The 15,957-nt window shown below is 37.6% G+C and overlaps 1 protein-coding gene across 8 annotated transcripts in view; it reads left to right on the forward strand.

The window, feature by feature from the left end:
- The window catches only part of FAM172A (family with sequence similarity 172 member A), a 262,527-nt gene that overhangs the window by 51,665 nt on the left and 194,905 nt on the right, over nt 1-15,957 (forward strand). For 7 of the 8 annotated variants that reach the window (XR_007630537.1, XM_050329324.1, XM_050329323.1 and 4 more), the window contains one exon: nt 10,301-10,366. Coding sequence is in view for 7 of the 8 variants with exons in the window: in XM_050329324.1 (XP_050185281.1) it covers nt 10,301-10,366 (66 nt within the window). In the remaining variant the exon portion in view is untranslated. Of the gene's footprint in view, nt 1-10,300; nt 10,367-11,394; nt 11,529-15,957 lie in introns of all 8 variants that reach the window. The other variant, XM_050329329.1, reaches the window with a different exon arrangement.

Genomic DNA, 15,957 nt, shown 5'->3' on the forward strand with positions numbered 1-15,957 from the left:
TTTGGCCTATTCAGGACACTGATTCAGGCAATCCCACAGGAAGTAGCCCTTAAAAACAAAGGTTTCCAGAAAGGCTGGACATACTGTAAGAAGTAAATCTTGAAGGCGCAGGAGCAGGCTGTCCCTGTGTGCTGAAAGATGAACTGGCAGGGAAGAAGACCCACCTGGCTTAACAGGGAGCTTTTGTAGAAACTCAGGGAAAAAAAAGAGTGTGTGTCACCTTTGGAAAAAGGGGTGGGCAACTCAGGAAGTGTTTAAGGATATTATTAGGTCACGCAGAAAGAAAATTAGAGAGGCAGAAGCTCAGTTAGAACTTAAACTTTCCACTTTTGTGAAGGATAATAAATAGTGTTTTTATAAATAATAAAAAAGGAGGGACAAAGAAAACCTCTATTCTTTACCAAATGCAGGGGGAAATATAGTCACCAAAGATGAGGAAAAGGATGACGTACTTTAACTCCTTTTTTGCCTCAGTCTTCAGGATTGGTTATCCTCAGGACAACTGGTCTCCTAAGCTGATAGAGAGGGATGGGGAGAATAATGAATCCCCCTTTAATTCAGGAGGAAGAAGTTAGTGACCTGTGTGCAACTTAGATGCTCACAAGTCTATGGGACCAAATGGGATTCATCCTCAGCTGATAAGGGAGTTGGCAGATGAACTTGCCAACACACTCTCCATCATTTATCATCAGTCCTGGCTAACTGGGGGGGTCCCAAATGACTGGAGGTTGGACAATGTGATGTCCATCCACAAGAAGGGCCTGAAGGAGGATCTGGGGAACTACAGTCCTGTCAACCTAACCTTGGTGTCAGGCAGGGTTATGGAGCAGATCATCTTGAATGTGATCACATGGCTCGTACAGGACAGGCAATGGTTCAGACCCAGCCAGCAGGGGTTTAGGAAAGGCAGATCCTGCCTGATCTCCTTTTAAGACCTGCCTAGTGGATGAGGGAGAAGCTGTGGATGTGGTCTACCTGGACTTCAGCAAAGCCTTTGACACCATCTCCCACAGCATACTCCTGGAAAAGCTGCAGCCCAGATGTACTCTGTGCTTGGTTAAGAACTGCCTGGAGGGCCGGGCCCAGAGAGTGCTGGTGAACGGGGCTGCATCCAGCTGGTAGACGGTCACCAGTGGTGTCCCCCAGGGATCAGTGTTGGGCCCAGTCCTGTTTAATATCTTTACTGATGACCTGGATGAGGGGATTGAGTGTACCATTAGCAAATTTGTGGATGATACCAGTTTGGGTTGAAATCTCAATTTTCTGGAGAGTAGGGGAGCTCGGCAGAGGGACCTGTACAGGCTGGTTAGATGGGCTGAGACAGTAGTAGGAGGTTCAACAAGGCCAAGTGCCGGGTCCTGCACTTTCGCCACAGTAACACCAAACAGCGCTACAGGCTGGGGGAAAACTGGCTAGAAAGTGGCCCAGCAGAAAAGACCCTAGGGGTGCAAGCTGGTCAACTGAATGTGAGCCGGCAGTGTGCCCAATTGGCTAAGAAGGCCAGTGGCATCCTGGCATGCATCAAAAATATTGTGACCATCAGGACTAGGGCCGTGATTCTTCCCCTGTACTCAATGTTGGTGAAGCCACACCTTGAGTACTGTGTCCAGTTCTGAGTCCTTCAATTCAGGAAAGACATTGAAGTACTGGAGACAGTTCAGAGAAGGTAAATGAAGCTGTTGAAGGGGCCAGAATGTCCTGTGAGAAATGACAGAGGGAGCTGGCTTTGTTTAGCCTGGGGAACGAGGCTCAAGGAGACTTTATTGCTCTCTAACTACCTGAAAGGAGATTGTAGTGAGGTGGAGTTTGGCCTCTTCTCCCAGGCAGCTAGCGACAGAATGAGAGGACAGTGTCTTAAACTGTGCCGGGGGAAGTTTAAGTTAGACATTAGGAATCATTTATTCACTGAAACGGTGATTAGGTATTGGAGTGAGCTGCCCAGGGAGATGGTGGAATTACTGTCCCTGGATGTGTTTGAGGAAAGACTGGACATAGCACTTAGTGCCATGGTCTAGTTGACATGGTGGTTTTTGGTCACAGGTTGAACTCAATGACGGCAAAGGTCTTTTCCAACCTAATTGATTCTGTGATTTGAAGTTTGCATATAATCATGAATTGTTGTGATCCTCGTTAATCATTGTCATGTTAAGTAATTGTATGTGTAATGGGACTGTATCGTTGGACTGAGAAAAATGTGATTCCTTCCCAAAAAAGTATATAGGTAAAATTCATTTAAATACAGTAAATTCTAGTGTACAGAGCTTCACTATTAGCTCTTCTCCTACTGTTTGTGCCCACACACCATAATGAGAACTACTGCACTGATATACTGTCTTTGAACATGTGTGTGCTCCATGATTGGTTACATTAGTTTTTCAGTCATAGTTTCATGGCAAGAAAGGATCTGCTGTGATTTTTTCATAGGATCAGCATAAATATGCTTGAGCAACTAACAATATTCTTACACATTGTTCCAGTACTCTAAGTAGAAGGCTATGAAATTTATTTTATAAACCTGTTACCAAGAATGCTTTTCTCATAAGATTGTTTTAAAAACAAAGTAGAAACAACCACATGAATTCGCCTTTCAAAAATTTATTTAATGATGACACTTTAAATAATTATTTCATTGTTAAATAAAATGGTTAAATGATTTCCTGTATTTTATACAAGAGCTTACTTGCCACATATGAAACAATCTTACTCTTGGTCCAAAACTTCTCCCAGCATTTGCAGGGTCTTTGGGTTTGCCTGCCAGCAGAACACAAGGTTGTGTTAGGTGGTCTCAATCGTGTGGAATAGAAAAAGGAAACCTTTTCTTGAGAAGCAACGAGGAAGAAGAATAAAAAAGTTCATCAGTATCCAAGGTGTTTTGTTTAACTTCAGCTTGATAACCCTGGAAGGGACAGTGTCTTCAGGACAGATTTTTCTCTCCTTAAGGGGAAGTTTCTTTCAGAGTATGAAGTATCATAACTGTAGACTGGAAAAGCAGGAAGCAAGCTAGCCATTTCTCCAGGAAGTTAACTGCTGGCTTTTGTCAGTCACCCAAAACAAGCAAGGCTTCCACATTTGCTGCTTAAGTGTGCGGTGAGTTAATGACCTATTAACTCACTTAATGATCTATTTGGTTTACTTGACCAAGTGAAAAGAGGTGCAGGTATTATTTTATAAAAAAACTATAAACATTTTTGTAATTTGTGTTTGGAGGTTATCAACTACATTGTGCCAGTAAAAGAAAAAAATGAAATGTTGCTATTAGTCAGCACCAGGGTCCTTTTCAGGTAAAATTAAGTAAATCCTGTTTATTTGGACCCACTAGTTTTCTGCAACACGGTGGCAAAAGGGTGAAGGCATCTTGCTACATAAAGAAGATGTTGAGTTCTGCTCTGGAATTTACATAAAATTAAACCTTTAGTCCATCTGTGAATATTAATCTGGTTATTTCTGCTGAAGGATCAGAGTGGAAAAATTAGATGCTTGACACATCACTGACTTTTTTGTATGTGACTGAAAGTTGGTGTGTTTTAACTATGTTAATCTAATATGTCAGTTAGGTTTTACATGGATTTTTAACCTTTCAAAACTAATAGCACTACCTCACCACCTAACAACATTTTTTTCCTCAATAAGCGGAATAATCAAAACTGCTACTGCTCTTACTTCCAGATCCCTTTTCATAACTCATCTCTACTATGAAATTTAGGGATGATAGTTCTTGAATTGGAATATTAAAATGTATTTGTAAGCCTCACCTAAATTTGTTCCACTGTTAATCTTTTGGGCTTTTTTTACTTTCCTTTGTTTTGCAAACTTTTCATCCTCATGTTTCTTATCTCAACTTGGGGATGGAGGTCATGCTTTCTCGTGATGTTTAATTGCTTCTAGTGCAAGGTGCTTGATTGACTCTTCTGCTTAGTACTAATACATATATATGTATATGTGTGTATAGTTAAAAACAATTAAGAATTTCCATAAGATGGACTTTGTAATTAAGCAATTTCTAAAGCCACATAGTTGTCAAGTGATTTCTAAAGTTAGAGATGCTTTTCTTAAAAAGGAAAGAAAAGGAAAACAAAAAATAAACCAACAGGTGTCAGCAAAGACCATGTAACAAAACGTTGGGTCAAATCATGTCAACAGTATATGCTACATTCATAACAAATCCCTGTTGTCTATCATTTAATTCTGTCAAATGATCTTAAGAACCTAATTGTGATCAGTCAACCCTAAATCCAAAACATCACAACTGTGTATTAAGGTTGAATTGAATTTCTTTCAGTAGAAAACACAAGAAATCCTGTAGAGATAATGTCAATTCCATCTTAATGAGTTGTTCACAGTATAATCCAAGTTAGGTCTTTTGTGAATTTTTTTAAAATGCCATATATTTTATTTTTTTCTCTCTCTCCCTCCTTTTTTCTTTTTTTTTTTTTTTAACCTTGCAGTGAATTGAGCCTTTAGAAAGTTCACTCAGCGTTTAGGATTATTTGTTCTAGAATGGTGATGGTGGGGGTTTTTTTTGATTTGTTTCAGTTCTTAGCTAAGTCTGTGTCCAAGAGCAGTATGTCAGAAAGTTCTTGCATCTTTCATGGGTACATATTGGCAGGTTTGTCACCTAAGGGTCAAAATAAAGCTCATTCAACCAAGGCTATGGCAGCCACAGAGTAGCAAGCCTCTAGCCAGTCCCGCCACTTGAGGTTTGCTGCAGGGCAGCCATTTGGAATTCATTTTGCATTTGTTTCACTGAACATTATTGCTCTTACACTGCAAAGAGGAAAATGTTGTCGGTAGACTACTGTATGTTATAAGGATTGTTTCCCTCTTGTGCTTATTTTCTCTTTGTTCATTGAAGTGCATATTAGCAATGAGGAGACAAATCTTATAAAACACAAAAATCCATTACATGTAATGACATCACTAGTGTTTTATGCTTGTTTATTTTTAAGATTAAAAACGCCCAACCTGTACACTCTACCTTGAAGTTCTTAGAAATATTAGTAGTGCTGAGTAGCCTAATCTCTTAGGCTGAATATAAATAATTTGAAAATGCTATCTATTGCCTTGGAAGGTCCATTTTTTGAGAAACTTAGGTTCAAGGGATTGTAACTTGTTATGTCAGGTCTGAATTAATAGTTGAAGTAATTTTAGAGGTCTGAGGAGCTGACATGAATCTCTTGCTGTACTCTGAAGTCAAGTCAAACATACTACTTTACGAAAAAAAAGAACGTATAGGCAAATGAGGTTGATTTTGATCTGTGTGTGAATTTCTCAGGTGAACTAGTAATGTTAAGCTGTCACAGAATGGGACAAGTGAACCTAAGGTTGATTTGGTTTTGCATCTCTAAAGAAAAATGAAAAACCTTGCATTTCTCTTCAACTCAAAATATGACAAGTTATGCCAGAGGGACTTATTGTAGAGGGTAGATATAGTCAGACTACAGTGGATTCTGAGCTAATTAATTTCAATTCTAGTTTTTTCCCTTTCTTTTTCTCTTTTTTTTTCCCCTGTAATATATGTTCATGTAGGAGATTAAACTGAGGTTAAAATATAGTTAACTCATAAGGTTAATGAAGGAATAATAAACTGCTAATGACATTAATAATGTACTAACCGTTTTTATGATATGACTTAATCCAAGAAGTCAATCAAGAAGGAAAATGCCATTTCAGCTATGTTTTATTAGGTAAAGTCTACTTAAATATACTATCTATATTACTGTAAAGTGTCTGGCCACTTAACAAAAACATGCAATGAAAATTATTGCCAGTAGATTCTCTTACTCTCTGTACTTTCACATACTTTGAGAGTTGTGTTTAGAAATGAATGAAAACTGATCTGATAAAGTATTTAAGGAGTGTTTTTTCACAAGCTGAGATCTTTGGAGGCAGAATGTTTCCTATCCACTGAGTGTATCATTGCCAGCACATCTCGCTCATAAAGGGAAGTAGCCTCTCTTAACTTCAAGAGAATAGTTCCATCTCCATTCATATTTAATCCTGGAGCCGGGAAAAGTAGTAGTAAGAGTAGTAATGGTGATGATGGAGTTTTGTTTGTGTTTTGAGTACCTGTAAATGAGGAAGATGATGCAGGAGTGATTGGATCTAGTCCACCAGAAGAATACATTTAATCCGTAGTTTTCTCCATTTCCTTTTTTTCCCCAAAATCTGCCACAAGTGTGTAGGAGCAGACATTGATGTGGACAATTTAGGCCTTTGCTCCAAGGGCTCGTGATTCGTCATCTATCATGTGAGTGGTTGTAATGTCAACTGCTTGCATGCACTTTATCCTTTGTCATGTCACATGTGCTGTATTCTTTGTCATGTGGTAGCCATACACCAACCGTTTGACAGGGTTGTTGGCATTTTGGTCATGGGGGATGCACATATGGGAGAAGAGAGGGACATGTGGCATTTGGTTGTCTTCAAAGAGACTTTGAGGTTTGCACTGACTTAAGGGTTCCTCACATCTGTCGTCGATCCATGAATGTTTGTTGCATGGTAATGATTTCCAGTGACTCCTGATAGGTGCCAGGTTAGAAGTGAAAGGCCACAAATCACACAGGCTTATGTCCTTGTTCAATATGTTTATAGCTGACAATTTACTTGAGAAAACATTTTGCAAGTTTGAGCAATTTACTTTTTCTTTTTTTTTTTTTTCCTCTGTGGCAGCTTGCTGTTTGTATATGTAATCTGGTGGTGGGTGGAGTTATCCATGGTTCGTTTTGAAAGTGGGAGCACATTGAAGGGGGGAAAAGAGAATTCAGAGGACTTGGGTTGTAAAGCACAGCAGGGGAGGGGAACTTGATGTGCAAGGCTCAGTGCACTTCACTGCGTCCCAGCATGGGTTTTGGTGTGGTATATACTGAAGCAGCTCCTGTGGATTAGGATGTAGGTGTTATGAATCAAGTCATCAAGTTTAAGATGTAGGTGTTATGAATCAAGTCATCAAGTCCTGATCTGTTGTCTGTGTAACTGACTATCTCTGTTATGAAAAAGTTCACCAGTGGGTCAGCTGCAATTACTCTTCCTCATGTGTGCCAGGCTGGTTCTTGATGTTTGTGATATATGGTACAAGGCTTCCTTCAGTTTCTTACAGACTTAAAATGGAGGGATATTTTTTTAAGCTGAGTTATTTTGGAATTGCCTTTTTGCTTTGTGGATATGTGTTTTTTTAGCACTCTTCTCTGGACTTTTCTCTGTTTAAAGATTCCAATACTTTGTGCATTAAAGAGTCTCTTTGGCATTTGTATCCACTTGCAATCGTGTTTAGCCTTCAGTACCTTTGTGATCTTTGTAACTTTAAACATGTTGGTGTCACTGGCTCTCAGTCTTTAATTTCTCTTTTCACATACTTCCCTGCAGTTATTGATCTCTTGATCATATAGCTTCAGGATGTTGTATTGCAAAGATTTCACAAATTGTGCTGCTAACAGAATTTTTCAATTCTTTTTGGTAATTGAGAACAACCCTGAAGAAAGTCCTCTATATGAACAATACAGTCTTAAAAGAACACACATTGTATGAAGCCAGGACCTCACTGTGTAGTGTGCACTGCAGTTGTGTGTACCAGAACTAGGCTTCCACTTGGAGTTTCAGTTTTGTTCTTCAGTCTTCATGCAGCGTTATAGTCTTGTCACCATTGAGCAGAATATTTAGCAATGCAAGGGTAAAACTGCAGCTCTGTTGTAAGAAACTGTGCTGCTTTTTTCTTTCTGTGGTCTCCTCTATCCTTTTTGCTGTCTGTCCAAGTAATTTAGTTTAATTTCTCAGTGATTAAAATAGGCTGTTTTCTGGATCCATATGAAGGATCCATATGAAAGATCACATATGGCTATTAAACTTTGCAGATTACTTATTTGGTCCTGTAGCACTTTGAAAAGGTAATTGTATTTACTTAGTTATATCTAACATAAATCAGAAGACTCACTTGTTTTAAGCTCCTGAACATAGGGATCTTTTTGTTTGAGGTTTTTTTTCATGGCAGTTTTTCCTCACATCTCTCTGGGCCACGGAGGCCATCCAGGTGCTGAGCTGCCTGAGGATTATAATCTCACACTTAACATTTGAGCCTACTGTATCTTACTTATTTCATGTTTGCTTTTACTAAAAGTATTCATTAGGTCAAGTCTTTGCCACACCAGGGTGCTGTACTGATTTAACAGTCACATGTTTAAGGCTGGTATTACTATTTATTATATTAGAGTAGTGCATAAAGAGTCAGTTGGGATCACAGCCCCAAGGGGACAGGTGGTGGAAAAAAACGAGTAAGGGTTTACTTATGCCCTGAAGACACCCAGTCTAAATAGATCAGAGAGAATAGAAGAAATAGATACAAACACTTAGCTGCAAAAAGGGTAGATTTTGGCAAGTGGTGTCTGAAATATGTTTTCTCCATAGCAACGTTTTCCACTTCCAAGCGTTCTTTTAGTGATTCAGAGAGTTAGTAGATGCCAGAATTAGGAGTAAAAAATAAAATTTCTATGTTTGAGGCCATATTTTCATTATACTCATTTTAATGTCCATACAACATCAGCATCTGAGACTGCAGAAACTTAACTGCTTTACTTGTTGGTGTTACACTGAAGTTGATTTTGGTGAACCATAAAAAATTTGCCCCTGAAGGTAAAATTACACTGTATGCATGATCCTAGCATACTGCTTTGGGGATAAACATGACTTAAATCAACTCATTGCTCACAGCTAAATTCCTTCTCCAAATGCAGTTTCCTTTTAGATAATAATGTTCAGAAAGACTGATTTTCTTTAAAACCATAAAGTTTTTTGAACATAATTTTATCAATAAACGTATTTGAGCAGGGTGGCAAAGAATTCACATAATCCTAGTCAATTTTGGAGTTTAGAGAAAGGAAGGTGAAGGCATATACCAACATTTTTAATTAGCTTTCATCAGTACCTCTGATTTGTTCAAATGTGTTCCGAATGTTTACATACTGTGTTTGCTCACATTTACATAATAAAAACTTCTGGACTTTATTGAAAGGTTTTTTTGTAAATGTGGGCTTGGAAAATTAAAATTGAAGTTTATGGTACCTTGGCTCCTACTTGCTTAGTTCATAGTGTATTTTTAAGATGCCATCACTTAAGAGCTTTGCTACAGTGATGTTTCTATTGGTGCTTAATATACTGTGCGTTCAGATGGATGTAATGGTGGCCTTGAGGGGTTGGACTAAAGAATACCATTTGGGTTTGTACCCAGATATTCTTGGATTAATATTTTGAGGCTTAGATCTTGTCCTGTCTGGAATTTAAATACAGTTTCCCAAACTTTAAAGAGAAGGCAGGCACCATTTGACTCTCTCAATCAGTCTGTTTTTTTCTTCTTTCATTTGCCGTTTGTTTTTTGGTTTTGTTTTTTTAAACTATTGTAGTCAGTGAAATCCAGGCAGTTAATTACAAACCATTTTTACAGCCCCATATGGACAAAGTGCTTTAACTTGTTCCTCAGTTTTTAATTCCCAAATTATAGTTCCCAAATAATAGTTGGGATGTTCTTATATCTGCAACTCCATTTTTCTTAGACTATATAAAGACAGAAAAAAAATTCCCTGGATTCTAGGCAATACACTGAACTGTGGACAACTTTGTTATATTTGAGGCGGCAAGTCGTTTGTTGCAAATAGGTTGATTTTTGTTTGGTTGGTTGGTTTTTTTAAAGTGATTGGTCTTTGAAATGATTTCATATGTTTCAGGTGTTAAATTTCAATTTTATTCCTACATAGAGACAAGAGGCTTAAACTTTCCTGTGGTGGGGAATCAGTCAGGGTTTTCCTTCTGTTTAGAAATCTTTGACCCCTCCCTCCCCTGTTCAGTGCGTAGAAATGGCAAGGTAACTTGTGCTACAAGGGTGGCTACAGATCTGCTCTCCACGTAACTCATGAACTGAACCTGCAGGGGAGAGGGTTTCAGGAGTCCACTTATGGAAAAATATGCTTTAAAAGTATTTCTTTGCAAAAGAGAGCCTGTCTTGTACTACTGAGTAGGTATTAATTAGTTATAAACCTTAGTTTTGAGGCACCTAATTATTCACACAGCCATGATGGACTCACGGGTAGAGTTACAATTCCATTGTACTGGCAAGCAGCCTTTTTTGAGGGACAGAGAGAATTTTTTTGTCTAAAGCTCCAAGTTCTATAATTACTTATATAATAAAGGATTCAGAAATGTGGCAAAACATATACAAGTGCTTAGAACTTTAACCAACTGGCCTTTAAGTTGTCTCCTTGGATGTGTCATTACTGTAAGTGATTTAGTATCTGTTGGCACTTTTTTTTTCTTCCAGATCATTACTAAATATGTGTATGAACTACTGCAGAAGGAATGCCATTTGAAGAAAGTAACCCTCCCAGTAAGTATAATTTATTTTTCCAAAGGCCTTGTGTGTTTGGATCTGTACACAGCATAGCCTGCAATCCCCACATTCGGTTAAAGACAGGATGTGCCAGGACTCTGTACAGGGCATTGTCTCAGGATACTGCCTTTGCATTCTGCATGTGCATGCATCTGGAGATGCAGTTCCACCTTACTTCTCATGTGTTTGATTTCGCCAGCTGAGCCTTCCTTGCCTTACTGGATACCAGAATTTTCAAATTGTCATTTTGATAGGGGGAGCCATAAGCTTTCTGAAAAGTATTTGAAAGCTTTCTGAAAAGTATTTGAGAATGTTCTGAGACCTCTACAGCTGGATGTAGAGAGCAAACATGTCTTTTCAGAGGAGTACACTTGCACTGCATTTCGGTAAACTACTCAAAGTTGTTATTTAAAACACACTTTTTCAATAACTTGTAATAAGTATGTAATATAAAGTGATTATATTTTTTAATAAAAATATTTGATCAATCCCTTGAAGACATGAAGTGTTCCCTGCATATCAGTGTTTGTAAATACATGTGAAGCGATATTATGATGTTCAGATATTTTTATATTCTATACTGGAGAGTGCAGAGGGGAGACTGTAGTGTGACAACGCTATGTAGGTTTTCCATCGTCATAAAGGATTCTTATGCTCTTGACAAGCTCTTGTATTACTGTTGTTCTCTGCCGGCCCTTCATATTCAGTCAAGGAAAACCCATTTAGGCGAAGGAAGGAAAAGGTCCTTGCTTCAGCAGTTTGGTAACATTTCACCATTCCCATTTCCATTCCCTAAGTGTTTAGGGAATGTTTTGATAACCTGCCCAAAGTACTAAAGGTTTCCCAGAAGGGCTTTTTCAGTGTCTTCTGGTCATGGCAGAAGGAGCTGAGCTAAGAGATTTGCAGAGCAGTTGAAGGGGAAGCAGCATCTCTCTTCTATACTCCCAGCCTGCTAGTTGCATGGCTGTCCCAAGACCTAAGACTGTCTGAGAAACCATTTCCCCACTTTGGATCTCTTTGTGTAGAGAGACAAGAGCATTATGTTCATCATGGCAGTCTGCCTGGTGCAGTGGTAGTCATGGTCGCCAGCTTCCTTGCACAACTGCTTGTCGTCGTTGAGGAAGTTTTGGTCCAGGGGCTACTTCCATGTACCAGACAGGTAATGTATCAAAAGACTTCCTCAAGCCATGTCATACTCTGTCTGTGAAACCAGAAAGCTATAGTTTATAAACTTAAAAGTGCCTAAATTTTGTGTCTATAGGACTTTCCTTGATTTTTAAAAAAGGAACATAAGGAATATGCATGTAAGTAATGCAGTACTAAGGCTGATCAACTAGCTCGGGAAAACGAAGATGAAGAAATTTGGAATACGTATTACAATACTTCCATTACCTCTGTCACACATGTGGGGACTCATCTTCCTGGCTCTGAGTTTCTTGGGAGAGCAATGACCCTGTCTAGCTCCCACTGTTGAATCAATTTGTAATTTACTCATATTTATAAATTATGTGTAAACATTGATGCAGCTTGTCAGTAGTACATTTAAGCTATTCTCAAATGTATTAGTTCCAACTTCTGTGAAGTGTCATAATATAAGTGCATTTTGGAGCAAAGTAAGATTTCGGGTGTCTAATTTTGAGCATTGTGGAAAAATTAGCACAAGGTGTGAGCACCGCTTTTCAGTAATGGCTGTTATTCATAGTGAGCCCTCAACACAGTCAAAATGAGGTTGTGATGACCTGTACAAAAATGAGAAAAATTAAACAATGTATATAGAAGCTGAAAAATTAAAACTGTTTAAAGGCTAGGTTTAAGTCCCATCTGACACATTCCCAAATAATAATTCACAAATAATTCCCTAGTTTAAACTAATAAAGGAGACTAATAGAAGTAGTAAGACAGCTTTTAGGATGAAAATAGATGAGTGTAAAAGTGTTGGCAAGTTACATATAAAATCACAGTAAGCTCACCAAAAACCAAATTTGAGGAGCTTGTTACAGTTGTAAAGACAAATGATAAAAGAGAGCTGATAAGCTCATAATACTCATGACCTGAAGGTAGAATGAGAGCTCAGCTCAAACTAGAAAAATCAACATGATTATTTCCAATATTATGTGTCCCATTTCCACACTTAAATTTATTTTTTTATTTTTTTAAAGAGTTCTGAGCAACTGTCTGAAATGTGATGTATTGGTAGAGGAGACCTTAGGACAAATTAATATATCATATAATAATGAAATTCCAGAATGAGGGTTTTTTTGGCCCAGGGTTGTATAAGAAGTCAAATATAAAGCAGCAGAACAACCAACATGTATGTAACTTACTGCTGAAATCAGATAATAATAATGATGATGATGATGATAATAATATATTGGGGAAAACAAGTACAGGTTTCTTTTTGAAAGAACTACAAAAATTTATTGGAGTTGGAGGTGACATGAAGAAGAAAAATCTTGTCAATAAAAGAGTATATGTATTTCCAGCGAACTTTCAACAAGCTTAACAGATGCTCTTAAAAAGAATATATGCAGGGAGTCCCCTTATGAGTTAATAATTGGTTAAAAGAGGAAAAAATGTTCATATTTTACAGATTAATTAATTTGTTACTGGTGGAGTGGTGTTAAGGCCTGACATAGTTGTAAATAGAAGGGAAAAAAAGAGAGGAATTAACACAAGCTAACAAACCTTTCTGGTTTTTTTCTAAAATTATTTGGAATAGTTAAAACTAAAGCTGATTGTGATGAGTTGGGAAATTATTTCATAATACGAAATAACTGCATGATTAAATGGCATGAGATCTAATTCTGGTAAATATGAAATTATGGGGAAGATAACTCACTCTGTAAACACAACAGTGGCCTCTAAATGAGCTATTACAACTCAGGAAAGAGCTTGGAGTTATTGTGAATAGTTCTCTGAGCACATCAGTTAGTGCTCAGTGGCAGTCAATGGCAAAAACTCTCAAAGTAAATGGAATGTTAGGAATTATGAGGTATCGAGAACAAAACAGAAAAACCTAGTCATTCCACTCATTATGTGGGCCCTCATCTTGAACACTGCATGGAATCTGGACACCGTATCAAAAAGGATATGAAGAATTAGAAAGAAAAATACAGAGGAGGGTTGCAAGGATGTTCACAGGCATGAAATGCTTTTCAGACAAAGAAAGGGTATAAATAAAGATTCTTCAGCTTGGAAAATAGATGACTGAGGAAAGAAGATGACTAATCTATAAAATCATGGAAGGTGTAGAGAATGGGTTTTTGCTTTTTTCATAATAGAGAACCTAAGGGGCATCAAGTTTAAATTATCAGGCAGGAGATTTCTGCAGAAAGAGAGACAGTACTATTTCATGCATGTCCCATTTATATTGAGGAACTCATTGCCATTGAATACTACCAAGGAAAAGGTATAATGCATTCAAAAAAAATCATTTGACAATACTAAGGTGGGATAGATACTTTGAACTGTTGTACGTGCTTGTCCAGTTATATAAATTCTGGCTCACAAGATTCCAGAGTTACTGGTTGTCAAAACAAGGGAAGAATCACTCTGTAACCACCTTGTTCTCTTAGAGGGAGTGCACTTTTTTCAGTATGATTTTAATAGGGAGTAGAAACACTATGCTTTAAAGATTTAGCATGACAGCATTTCACATTCTCTCATATTTCTAAATTTCAACCTTGTGTACAAAGTCCAACTTACTGTCTTTATTCTGCTCTCTCAGGTGGCACCTGCAGTTTTGGATACAAAAAATTAATAAATTCTGTTCAGATATGAAAGTAAGACCACTTGGCAAATCAGGAAACCTTGCCTTTTTTTTTATTATGCCAGCATCTTTGACAAAACATAATTCTGAATGTTTTTTCCTACACAGAGAGGCTGAGATGCATATTGCATTATTGTTACTGTAAAATATTATACTTCTGTTAACGTTCAACATTGGACTTGAAAATTTTCATGAAGAGTTGCATATTCAGAGAGAAACCATTGAGTTACTACTTTTAAATTTTTTGGTGTTTTGCTCCATTGAAGGTTATGTTAGGAATACAAGGAAGACTGCATGTTTTTTTATCCAGATGAAGTATTTGTATTTCCCTAGTTTTAATGGGGAAATCTTTATAATCTTTTTAATGGGGAGATCTTCAGTCATTGATCTCTGCTCTTCTTTAGCTATTGAGGACAAATAGAGTGTGCTTTTGAATTAAATGCAGCTCTAATGGCTTCTGGAAAAGCTTGAGATGAAAGTTTAAATAATTACTAACATGTTGTTGTGGTTTAAGCCTAGCCAGAAATTAAGCCCCATCCAGCTCCTCTCTCACCCTCCCTTTTTCCCTTCCATCATGGTGGAATGGGGAGGAGAATCAAAGTGAAACTTGTAGGTTGAGGTAAGAACAGTTTAACAATTGAAAAAAAAAAAAGTAAAATACATTAATAATGGTAAATTATAATAATGATAATAAAAATTAAAAAACAAGTGATGCACAGTACCATTGCTCACCACCCTCTGACACACCTCCCCCTACTTCCCAAACCCAGGTCAGCTCCCCTTCTGGATAACTCCCCCCCTATTTATATACTGGTCATGACTTTATATGGTGTGGAATATCCCTCTGGGCAGTTTGGGTCACTTGACCCAGCTGTTCTCCCTCCCAGTTTCTTTTCAGAACCTCCTCCTTGGTAGAGCATGAGACAAGAAAAGAAGTCCTTGACTTAGAGTAAAGATGACTTAGTAAAAAACAAAACATCAGTGTTATCAACAACAGTCTCAGTTCTGAATCCAAAGCACAGTACTGTAACAGCTACTAAGAATAAATTAACTCTGTCATAGCTGAAACCAGGACGTGTTTTATTGACAATGGCACTGAAAGGTCTCACTTGGCAGAGTCTTCTGAGTTCTCTATGCTTCCTTCTTTCACCTGAGTAGCTAAAACTTCATTTAGTAGTTCTGTCCATCTACTAGACAGCTAAGAACTATTTCTCTTTGAAAAACAATGGTCTGTTATCTCCACTGCATGTTCCTTTTGTCCATTTTGTTACCCAAGTAAAGTCAGTACTTGCCTATAAAATTTCCAGTGATTTTGGGTTTGTAAAATTAGTGGGTAATGGGCAAGTGTTAATTAGTTGCCTGTAACATTTATCAGCAGTTCTCAGTTTTACAGTTTTGAAAAATTCTAAATCAGGATTCTCAGTATTGTGAAGACTGTAACGTAAGTGAGTTAACCAGCTTTATGTAGAAACATGTAACAGAAGACTTTCTCATCTTGTGAAACAAATGAGCAGTTTTCTCCAGCAGCTGCTCGCAATTCTCACAATATTATTTTTATATTTTTCAGTTTCTATTCCATTTATTTGCCATATTCTTTCCTCCAGTTACAGTTTATACGTATTTCACTTCTTTGTAGGCTCTAGGTTCATAATCTTTATTGTGTTTCTTAACTGGAATAAGAACAATATTAGTGGGATTTTTTTTCCTTGTTAATGTTCAATCTTAAAAAATTCCAGTATACAAAATAAAAGACTCCTAGAGCCTAATCATGTCTCATACATCTCTGGTTGGTAATGGCTAAGAACTGAAAAACTGAGTC

Source organism: Myiozetetes cayanensis, unplaced genomic scaffold, assembly GCF_022539395.1.
Source record: "Myiozetetes cayanensis isolate MyiCay16 unplaced genomic scaffold, myiCay2020 scf4, whole genome shotgun sequence".
Classification (NCBI taxonomy): domain Eukaryota; kingdom Metazoa; phylum Chordata; class Aves; order Passeriformes; family Tyrannidae; genus Myiozetetes; species Myiozetetes cayanensis.